The 11,148-nt window shown below is 44.9% G+C and overlaps 1 protein-coding gene across 2 annotated transcripts; it reads right to left on the minus strand.

The window, feature by feature from the left end:
* Nucleotides 1-892: 892 nt before the first annotated feature.
* On the minus strand, nt 893-10,023 carry G6PC1 (glucose-6-phosphatase catalytic subunit 1). Of its 2 annotated transcripts, none has more exons than XM_001492705.4 (5): nt 9,553-10,023; nt 7,119-7,228; nt 5,117-5,222; nt 4,390-4,505; nt 893-3,192 (listed from the first exon to the last, which is right to left on the minus strand). In XM_001492705.4, exons 1-5 carry the CDS (start codon nt 9,780-9,782, stop codon nt 2,681-2,683), a joined length of 1,074 nt encoding a protein of 357 aa, XP_001492755.1. In that variant the 5' UTR covers nt 9,783-10,023; the 3' UTR covers nt 893-2,680. The 2 variants fall into 2 exon arrangements, with proteins under 2 accessions (XP_001492755.1, XP_070083326.1); XM_070227225.1 differs by having other exon boundaries at nt 9,723-9,889.
* Nucleotides 10,024-11,148: the final 1,125 nt, after the last annotated feature.

Consider the following 11,148-nt stretch of genomic DNA (forward strand, 5'->3'; position numbering starts at 1 on the left):
GTTCTTTGTGGTAATTCTATCTTCTTGCTCTTTCTTGATTGTAGAAATAGTAAGTTACTTACTGTCTGACCCATATAGTCTGAACATGACTCAAAACTATGTCTTGAAAGAAGGAAAAGAAAGAGCTAAAGTTGTTGTAGACACTGCTGTTAAACTAACATGGTTATGCCTGTTCTAATAGTTATTTTACAGAATTACCTTTGAAATATGGTATCTTCATATTTAGAAACTAATACTAGTTTACTGAGAGGATCAGCCTAAGGATTATAATGCCCACAAGAAATCAAATTCTTCTGGTCTGAATTAAGAGTCACATCTCGTATCTGAAGGACGGTTTGAAACAGCCACCCGTCTTACTGGTTTCCCTGGGGTATGGGTGTGAGGGGGGTATAGGGTTGAGCATGGACTCTGGAGTTAGACTGCCTGGTTCTTAAACTGGCTTCACCATTCTAAGCAAGATACCTAACCCCTCTGTGCCTATTCATATGTAATGTGAGGACAAATGATAGCACCCACCTCACAGAGATGGTGGGAGAATTAAGTTAGTTAATTGTGTAAATAAATAAAATACATGTACAAAGCCTGGCATATAGTAGGCACTCAATAAATTTTGTCTGTTATTATGTGCCCTTATGAACCTCACCAACTGCCCGGGGCAGGGATACCATTTACCTTCTGCCAGAATCCTATTGCAAGGAACCTGGACTTGGTCCCTGAGAGCAAATAAATCATCAAGAGTGGGAGCAATGCCTAAGCAGTGGGGCACAAGTCAGACAGAACAAGGCCATTTCCCTTCTCCCTCAGTGAGACCATTAGAGTCTCTGAGGGGCCTGACGGCCCCATGAAGAAATTAACTTCCCCTAAATATAGACATTCCAAGGTTCTGAAGTGAGTAGATCTTACCCTCAGCAGACCAGGGTTATGCTGATGAGTCAAGGCCTTTAGAGGAGGGACTCCGCATCCGGGATGGAATAAATCATTCAGTGGAGAAACCTGCAATAGCTCCCTGGAGCACTCCTTGGTGCTGTGACTTGCCCTGTTCAGACTTTCTTTAACTATAACACAAAACCTTGCTGACACTGGGTTGCTGAATTCCACAGTCTGCCCAGTCTTGTTCTGCTGCTACTTCTTACATTCCCTGATTGCTTAGTTTGGTAATGACCCTGCCTGTCTGCCCTCAAGTTGCAGTTTGATCCCATAGGGCAACGCCTGCTGACCTGTGGTCTGGTAACTAATGCTGAGTCTTGGCCAACTCTGGATCTTTCTGGTTCTGTGCTGATATTGTGCCTGTGTTGATGTGCTCAGCTCTTCCTGCGGACACTTTATAAGATTCCCCGCCCCTGCTGAGACTCCTGGCCAACCCAAGATAAAGCACTTTCCTTCTCCAAGGGGAAATCATAGATACACAGAAACTAAATTATTTGTTTAGGGAAATAGAGAAAGAGCTAGAAATTTAGCTGAGCTAGAATTAGAAGCTTCACATCACATTGTGTCTAAAATATAGTAATCAACAAGACAATTCTTAAATAAGATGTTGTTTTAATAAAATAATGCATACATATATTTTTCTTTTCAAAGATGTTATGACCAGGATGGTTGGCGTGAATGACAATATGTGGTGAACTATATAATTAGTAACAAAAACAAGGACTCTCAAATAAATAGGCTTCAATATATTTCTTTTTTTTAGGATATATTCTGCAAATCAGCTGAGACTGAGACAGGCAAGGAGGCGCTGGCTTTTCCTCCAAGAATGTGCTCTTGGTTGGCTTGGGATAGAGAAAGGAGTCATATTTACCCTCCGGGAATCAAAAGTAACATTGGAGTGACCGTCTGGAGAGAGGAATCCTTGCCTCTCCTTACCCTCTCCTTGCCTTTTTGCCCAAGATTTCAGAGCTTAACTGAAACATACAAAAGCACCACCACAGAGTCGCCTTTAGGCATCTGAGGCTCCAGCAGGGTGGGTGTGGAGCCAGTGGAAAATTCTGGGGAAAGCCGAGCTGGGCTAATAAGGAGTAAGGTCTAATGCGATAAAGGGGAAGCAGACCGTGCCTGAATGTTCTGACCCAGCACAAATCTATGTCACCGGAGCCGTGCAATGACCATGGACATGTAATAGAAAAATACAAGAAGCAGAATTACCCGACTAACCACCCATTAGTTATACTTTAAGTTGGTCCCCCACGATGGAGGGTCCCTTACCTAAAGATTCAAGTATAATCAGAGCCATTTAGATATTCTTTGACATAATTTGCTTGATATGCAAGATGCTAAAAAAATCCTCTTTAATCCATCCTTCTTTCCATATCAAATCCACAGCTCTTTTCTCCTTTTCTGGTTAAGGATGAGCAGGAGTAGAAAATTCTCAGTTGGGATCCCCAGCCTGGGCTTGTGAGTTGGCCCTGCCTGGACGTCTTGCTTTTGTATATCTGAAAGAACAACAAGTAAGTCTTCAGAAAAAATCCAGAACAACCCAACTTCTAACAGATGAGGCTTCCTCAAATAACCATGTTAGCTTTTCAAAAAATATCACCCAATATAATTAGACTTGCAAAGGAGGAAGGAGGTGGCCTGAGCTGACTCTAACACCTCTGGCCTCAAAATGGGCTTGCAGAAGACCCTAGCCACCCTCAATCCTTGGCACAGTCGTTGACTTTAAGTACTGAAGACTCCATATCCCTCACAAAGACTTCTTGTCCGGCTGGCCCAGTACCCAGGCAAGGCAGTAGGGGATGAGACTGACAGATGCCAGGGGCACTGCCGCACTCTTGCAGAAGGACAGGACGTAGAAGATCAACTCGGTTTGGGATGGGGGTTTCAAAGAGTCAAAGAGATGCAGGAGCACAAGGGAGGCCAGGATGCAGCTGAGGCGGAACGGGAAGCACTTGCTAAGCTTGCCCTTGCAGCTCTCCCTGTACATGCTGGAGTTGAGAGCCAACCCCAGGCCAAAGAGGGTCCCCAGGTTCTTGAAGAGACTGGCGAAAGGCGTGGTGTCAATGTGAACCCATTCTGGCTGCTCACACCATCTCTTGGCTTTCTCTAGAGTCCACAGGAGGTCTACACCCAGCCCCTTTAGCAGCAGGTAAAATCCAATGGCAAAACTGAACAGGAAGAAGGTAATGAGAAAATATTTCTTGAGACTGGCATTGTAGATGCTCTGAATACGGCAGAAAGTTTCAGCAACAGCAATACCTAAGCGGAAGAAAGAACGACTGTGAGAAACAGGGAAGACTCTGGACCTTCAGCTAGAGGTGGGTTTGGAGCAATGGGTGACATGTTATCTGTCCTGCCATTGTAGCATTAAATCACGGACTCTAGATTAGAGGGTCACCTCGTTCATTTCCATATGGGACTCCAGCCTGTCCTCAACCATAGACTTTCAGATGGAAGAGTAATGTCATACACATGCTCCCACCATATGCCTGTCTCCTGTCAGGGGGTCCTCATTGTCTCTAAGTGAATACCCTCAGCAGTGGAGAGCTCACCCCCACTCGTGCAGCGCATTTCATCTTTGAATGGATTGATTCTTCCTGTGCTAAGCCGACATCTGTCCCCCTCTAATGTCGTCTGTTGGTCTCAGTTCTTTCCACAGGAGTTAAGTTGTAAATCTAGAGCCTCTTTAACACATTTGAAGATAGTTATTCTCCTCTCGAACCTAAACATTCCCAGCTCTTTCATGCATCTTGGTTTCCAGGATCTTCCTCAAGCATGGAACCCAGTACTAAATGCTGTTAGTTTGTGGTTGCCATGAAACCGTTATCTCCCTTGTTCTCAACACTCTTCTTGTAACGCTCCTGTGAGTATTCTGCTCTTACAGATCTCCAGGGGAAAAAATTCTACAATTTCTCTAAGGTCTGATATTTCAGTGCCTCCCACAAAGCCAAGAAATTCTTTCGTACCCTTAACCTGTCTTTCCTGCCCCTTATTAACTGGATCTAAGAAAACACAAGTATTCAAAACTCTGAACATGTGAAAAAGACCAACTGTGGTATCTATTAGGTTTGCAAATAAATTTAGTGAAAGAGTTTACCTAGGACACTGTTCATTTGTTATAAACTTGGTAGATTCCCTTAAAGCCAAACTAGGGGCTGCTTCCAATTGAAGATGAGTAAGAAATAAAGAATACAAAAAGCTCAGAGATTTCAAGCTAATTCAGTTGTATAGTGTTAATTTTGCAGCTTTCCTGGAACACATCTAATGGTGTCGACCTGGGCACTCCTATAGAAATTAACCATTGCAAATCACCTCCTCTTGACTTTCAACCCACTGAAATGCTAACAGCATTGACTGCACATAGAACATGGCTTGAATGCTGGGATTTTGTCCTGATGAGGGAGAAATGGGATAGGCGGGGGAGGGAGGGGCAAAGGGAGCCAGAGCAGCTGATACCTGACAAGACTCCAGCAACAACCTGATGGGGGAAATGAGCAGCAAGGTAGATTCGTGACAGACAGACGTTCAGCTGTACGGCCCAGAATCCCAACCACAAAATGATGTTCAAGCACCTGCAACGGAAGAGGTAGCCATAACAGAATACAGACACAGATCCTTCAGCAAAGAGAATAGCCCTGGCAGGAATGCTGGAGCCTGGCAAACTTAGGTGCCGTCAGTGGAATTTTTGTAAGTTGAAATCCCTACTCAGAAGCTCAAAGATGCCCGTGGCACGTGGAAAACCCTAGCATATGTGAATTTTAACCTCCTTATTTTATGTGTTTGATAATTAAGGAGTTACACAGTGGCTGCCTACCCAGAATTTCCTGTAGTAGGAATGTCTTATGTTTCTCTGTTTATTTTAACCTGGACTGGGGGACTCTGTGGTCAGTACAGAAATGGGTTTTTATTTAAACCTTGCCACGACCTCACTACCTGATCTCAAGAAGCCCCTTTACTGTGTTAGACCTTGTTTCCTTATCTGTAAAATTAGGCATTGAACTCATGGGTCCTTTTCAACTCTGATATTCTGTGACTCTAACGTTCACCCTCAGCAGAAATGCCACAACTCTTATCTGTACCAACCCAAGGTATGGGACGGGCTGGGGGAATGTGAGGAAGAGCAAGTGGTGTGTCAGCTACAGAGAGACCACCTCCTGCCCACACCGCAGTGCTGAGTTCTTACCAAAATCTGTAGGTTGCCTTTTTCTTTCCCCGAAAGATAGAGAGGGCGGATGTGACCATCACATAGTATACACCTGCTGTACCCATGGCATGGCCAGAGGGACTCCCTAAAAGGCAGAAAAGAGATGAATGAATGGACTAAAGGTGAAAAGTCTTCAACTGGGAGACTGCTAGGGGGTGTCATTTATCCATCCATTCATCTATCCATCCATCCATCCATCCATCTTATCATCCATCCATCTATCCTGCCATCCATCCATCCTGCCATCCATTCATTTATTCATTTAGTCATTTATTTAACAAATATCTACAGAGCTCCTACTAAATGCCTGGCACTGTGCTGGGCTCTGGGAGTACAGTGGCGAGCACAAAAACAGACAAGTGTGGTTCTTATGGTTATAGACAGTCTAGAGATTACACGAAAGATCAGCATGCTGGATGTATAACCGCAAACTGATCTGCTCTCCATTACCTGTCTTCCACTCTCTCCTTGCTCACTCTGCTTGGCCATGCTGGTCTCATTGCTCTCCTTTAAACATGCTCCCACCTCAGGGTCTTTGCATTGTTAATCTTTCTGGCCAGAAATCCCTTCCTCCGGAAATTTACTGGCTAATTCCCTTGCCTCCTTCAAGTTTTTGCTCAAATCTCACCTTCTCAGTGAGTCCTACACTGACCACCCGATTTAACACTGCAACTAGTTCTCATTCCTGATCCCTCTACCTTGAGAGGTAGAGGGTCCTGAGATGCACCCCCCAGATCCCCTTCTGGACTGAAGGACTTATTTTCCTAGCTGTTGAGCGTGTGGTCACAGATGGCCCTCAGCTCTCCAGCATTGCCCTAAGCGGAAGAGAGCCACCTTGATCAGGGTTACCCTCTCCCTGGGGATGGCCTGCACCCAGTCACTGGTCTGTATTGGGGTGTAAGGGTCTGGTCCCGTTGACCCAACTCAGGGCAAATCTATAGGGCCATCTCCACCTTCAGAGCTCCCTGTGGGGTCGGCTGAGACTGAATCACAGCCAGACTTCTCCTTCTGCCCAGTCAGCTTCTGTCCCTTCCCTCCACAAGCGTTGCTCCTGAGTGTAGCCACGTTGCATGCTAATCTCCATCTGAGTCTGCTTTCCAGGGAGCGCCATAGGTAAAGCCTTTTCTCTTCTCTTCTCTGTTCTTCTCCTCCTCTTCTTTCTTCTTGTGAATTATCATCTTCTAATATCCTGTATATTTTACTTTTGTATTATGATTTTTGTATATTGGACACACACACACCCTTCAAATTTCAGCTCTGCAAGGGCAGGGATCTTCGTTCATTTTATTCACTGAGGTATTGCAAGTACCTAGAACAGTGTCTGGCACAGAGTAAGTGCTCAATAAATAACATCCGAATGAATGACTATGCTCTGAAGTGAACAAAGGGTTTGTGAGAACATATAACTATGGGCTGTGCTGAGTTTGGGAGTCAGGATAAGGTCCCTGAGGAAGGGATGCGAGCACCAAGACCTAAGGGTGAACCAAAGGGTTGAATATCCCTATTACCTCCTGAAAACGGAATCTGTCATTCGACTGAGCCATACTTGTCTGGCTGTAACTAGTAAAATACAGGCCGGGGGTGGGAGTGGACGGTTAGCTCAGGAGGACACTTCTATTGGGCCAGGCCTTTGGGAAGGGGCTCAGGCCTCTACTGCTTTCCCTGCCCTGGACAAAGGGCCATAGCACAGTTACTCTCAGGAGCCCTTTGCCCGTGAGGGTGTCTTTGCTTCTCTGGACTAGCAATCTAGGTTCTGGAAACATATGGCAGATTTCCAAAGTAGCAGTAATATGCTATTCAGGAAGGCCTTCTTGAGGGGAATTAAAATGCAGTTGTACCAAATTGAAGACCATGACAAAAGCTCAGAGTGGCTCTCCTCATGTCCCCTCAAGGACAGCTTCATCCACAACGAATGTAGATAGGTGTCCACAATGAGCAAGGTCCACCCCGTTTCTGTCTCTGCAGGGGTCGGGACTCTCACCTGGGCCAGTCTCACAGGTGATCGGGAACTGCTTGATCAGCGGCACGGAGGTGTTTCTGTAGTAGTCGGTGTCCAGGACCCACCAGTACGGGCGCTGTCCGAAGAGAATCCTGTAGAAAAGTAGAACCGGTATCTGGAGTTACTGAGGGAACCCTTTTGCCAGAAGCTCATACCTTCAAGAAGAGAGAGTAGCTCGAGGAGAATATCCATGTGATGCTAAACAGAAAGCTGATAGCACCAGTTGCCTCCAAGAAGGGGATCTGGGTGGCTGGGGGGAGGGGGAGTAGACTTTTTACGATAGATCCTTTATAAAACTTTAGAATTTTTAATTATTTGAATTTCTTATTTACTCGAGCATGAATAACTAACCCAAGACCATATTGATGGCAGCTATGTGACTTTTTTTAAACCCCAAGACAAATTTGTCCCGGAAGGATGCGTGTGGAGCTACAGTTTGCAGCCTGGACTCGCAGAGCTTTCCAGGTTCCTCTTCTCTTTCTTCAGGCCTCAGTGAGTCTTGCGTTTCCTCTGACACCGGAGAATGTGCCCCAGCCCCAAGGACAAGCGCCCCAGGAGACGTGGCCACTGTGTTGCCATCAGAATTGCTCTCTGTAAGGACATACATAACCTTAGGTGTTTGCTTTGTATCCTCTCTGCTTTGAAACAGGCTATCTCAGGCAAACCACTTCCTCTTTAAAAGTACTAGATAAGTTTTTCATTGTGGAAACAGGTGTCGAGGTCAAAGATCAGTCAGGATGCCTCCTTTTCCCTGTGGTGGTGGAATGGTGATTTCTCACCAAAATCGGGGACAGCCACTAGCTCTGTCCTCTGCCAACTCAGAAAATCCATGGTGCTTTAATTGAGATCAGCTGTTTGGAATAACTTTTTATTTATTAATTTTTTTTTGAAGATTGGCCCTGAGGTAACGTCTGTTGCCAATCTTCTTCTTTTTTTTTACTCCCCAAAGCCCCAGTACACAGTTGTATATCCTAGTTATAGGTCATTCTAGTTCCTCTGTGTGGGACGCTGCTAGCATGGCTTGATGAACAGTGTGTAGGTCCATGCCCAGGATCCAAACAGGCAAACCCCAGGCCACCAAAATGGGGCACGTGAACTTCACCACTTGGCCACAGGGCTGGCCCCTATTTTTTAATTTTTTTAGGGTCATGCTGTTGAATAGGGACATTACAGACTAAACTCAGATTTTTCAACAGAAGTTTCAGAATGCCATCAATATGCCTTGGGCTTCTGAGCCCAATAACAACTTTTTTTCTACTCTAAAGAACTTTTATTGTCTACGGCCAAAGAATATTAGAACTGGAAAAGATCTTAAGAATCGCTTCTGTGTGAGAAGATGGATGTTAGAAGAACCTATTCTAGTAATCATTTCATAATATATATTGTGCTATATGCCTTAAACTTATACAGTGATGTATGTCAATTATTTATAAATAAAGCTGGAAAAAAAAGAATCACCTGACAGTAGACACAGATAGTTTTAGGGATGATAAAGGTCTTAGAGGGCAACTGGTCCAACTTCTTCATTTTCTAGACAGGAAATAGAAGCCAAACCAGTAATGTGCTAGAGTCAGCTGGTACTGGCTAATAACTGCAAAATATTCAGGATTTTTGCAAGCTGGACCCACTGGTAGCTTGAAAGTGGCCATAAGGGGAATATATACACAGTAGAAATGGGCAAACACTAACGCTGGATATAACATAGTTCTTAAGAGCCTTGCCTCTGAAGCCAGCCTGCCTGGGCTGAAATCCTGTCTCTGACATTTACTACCCGTGTTGGTCTAGTCACTTAACCCAGTGCCTCGGTCTCTTCACCTGTAATATAGTGGTAACCACCCCACAGAAAAGCACTTAGCACATGGCCTGGCACATATTAAATGTTCAATAAGTGTTAACTACGATTATTATTAAGGTCCCAGAGATAACCTAAGTTTACAGATTATAAAACAGAAACTCAGAGAGTTGCTGTGACTTGCCCAGGACACAGAGCTGGTAGGTAGCTGAATAAGGCTGGAGCCCAGTTCTCTGGGTTATTCCTCACTACTCCACACAGCTGGTTTTTAAATTATCATTGTGTTTCCTTTTTTCATAAATCATCTTTCTTTCATACGTCTATCTTCATGTTGGCTATCCTGCTTCAGTCATAAAACTATGTTTCTTTCCTTATAGTCTGTAATTCAGAGTTTTCAGCGTCCAGCTGGCCTTCCATCCATATGAAATAGCCTTTCCTGTATTTTCAACTCACTGACAGGGTTTCCTCTGTCTTCCCTCTTTCTTTAGATGATCCAAAGTCAGGAGGAGAGTAATCTGTGGCTTCCTGAATAGTATGGAGAAGGCAACTTCCAATGGACAGATAATTCCAGAGAGAATGCCAGCCTCTTCCCTTGCCGACCTCCTCTGTCTGGCTCCTACTCACCACTTAAAGACAAGGTTGAGCCAGTCTCCAATCACAGCTACCCAGAGGAGCTTGATGCCCACAGCTTCTCGAAGATGGAACCAGATGGGGAAGAGGACGTAGAAGGCATTCCTGAGGTCAGCAATCACGGACACCAAGATGAACCAATCCTGGCAGTCCTGGTAATTCACCTGGAGGTAGCGAGTTGACTGGATCCCAAAGTCATGGAGAATGTTCATTCCTTCCTCCATCCTCACTCTCTGGCCCTTCGGGAAGGCTTCAGCTGAGCTCTTGTAGTTATATCAGACGTGGTGGTGATTGCTCTGCTATCAGCCTGTGCCTTGCCTCTGTTTTATACACCCTGGATCAAGTCTGCAGGTCAACCCAACCCTGATCTTTGGACTCAAAAACCACTTTTGTCTAAAATTTATTGATCAAAGGTGCATCATCAGTAGGTTGATGCAAACATGTTCAGGGTGATTTACGTAAAATAGGAAAACAGGCACACAAGAACGGCCTGATCGGCAATGTGCTCGGCAGGGCCAATTATTAACCTTGGCATGCGGCTTGACAGGGCAAGGGGCTGCCCTCTGGCTCCGAAACTGGGCCAGAGACCCAGGACAGAGTCTAGATCCACCATGGTTCTTGCAAAGATGCCTGATTTCCCAAGTCTGCACTGCACTTCATTTTAGTACAAAGAAAAGTCCCGATGCTCTAGCTATTCAAATTTTAAGTCATTAATTTTAAAATACAGTGAGTTCTATTGTACTGGGAACTGCCACCTTGCTGGGCCTTTCTTAACTGCCTTAGGGTCTAGGAAATGCTTCTGGTTTGGGAGATCAAACCCTCTTCCCAATATTGGCTCCATATCTCTTAGGGCCAGAAAATAATCATCTCTGAATGCACTGATTAAATTCATTTAATGCTCTTAAAGTTAGGACATGTGGGGTTTTAACACATAAGTTTAAGCGTTAGAATGAATGTATGTTCATGCAAAAACAATATGATGAATATGTGGTTCTAATAAAAACACCAGCAAACTGGTGACTAGGGACTCTGGAAAGGGCTTCTGTATTTGGAGCTTTCTTTCATTTGTACACACACACACACACACACACACACACAAATAATCACCAGGAAGTCAATATAATTTTACTATAGCCATGGATGTAGACAAGGAATAAGTAAAAGTAACCAATGCCAGGTTATGAGAAACGATGCTGCCTGCTCACCTGCACGAGCAGAAATCATCCTGCAGCAGTGCAGAGACCAAACCCTCACACACTTGGGTTACGTGGAACTCTGAGGGGATCAGGGGGTGAATCAGGTGACGAACTGATACATTTTCAAGGATAAGAGCTAGTGGCAATAAAGCTTTTGAAAACCCGCTTGCATTTCCCATCAGCAAGTCCATATTGCCTTGTGAGGGGTAGATTGGGGACAGGGAAAAGAAACCCAGAGCTGAGTCTGTAGCAAAGGTTGACAACATTCCATGCTGGGAATGATTAAAACATCTTCCGGGAGGTATGGTCTGGAGTCTCACCCCCACCCCCCAGGGCTCTCACCCAGCTCAAGTGGACTCCAACTGCCCTTGACCACATTGTTTCTGCTGGTCCA

The sequence above is a fragment of the Equus caballus genome, chromosome 11 (genome assembly GCF_041296265.1).
Source record: "Equus caballus isolate H_3958 breed thoroughbred chromosome 11, TB-T2T, whole genome shotgun sequence".
Lineage (NCBI taxonomy): Eukaryota > Metazoa > Chordata > Mammalia > Perissodactyla > Equidae > Equus > Equus caballus.

Excerpts from the sequence above, each read along its gene's own strand:
- G6PC1 (XM_001492705.4), bottom strand. The coding sequence starts at position 9,782 with ATGGAGGAAGGAATGAACATTCTCCATGACTTTGGGATCCAGTCAACT. Across the intron at positions 4,506-5,116 it reads AAGGCAACCTACAGATTTTG|GTGCTTGAACATCATTTTGT; the intron begins GTAAGAACTCAG and ends CTTCCGTTGCAG. Across the intron at positions 3,193-4,389 it reads TGTTGCTGGAGTCTTGTCAG|GTATTGCTGTTGCTGAAACT; the intron begins GTATCAGCTGCT and ends TCTTCCGCTTAG.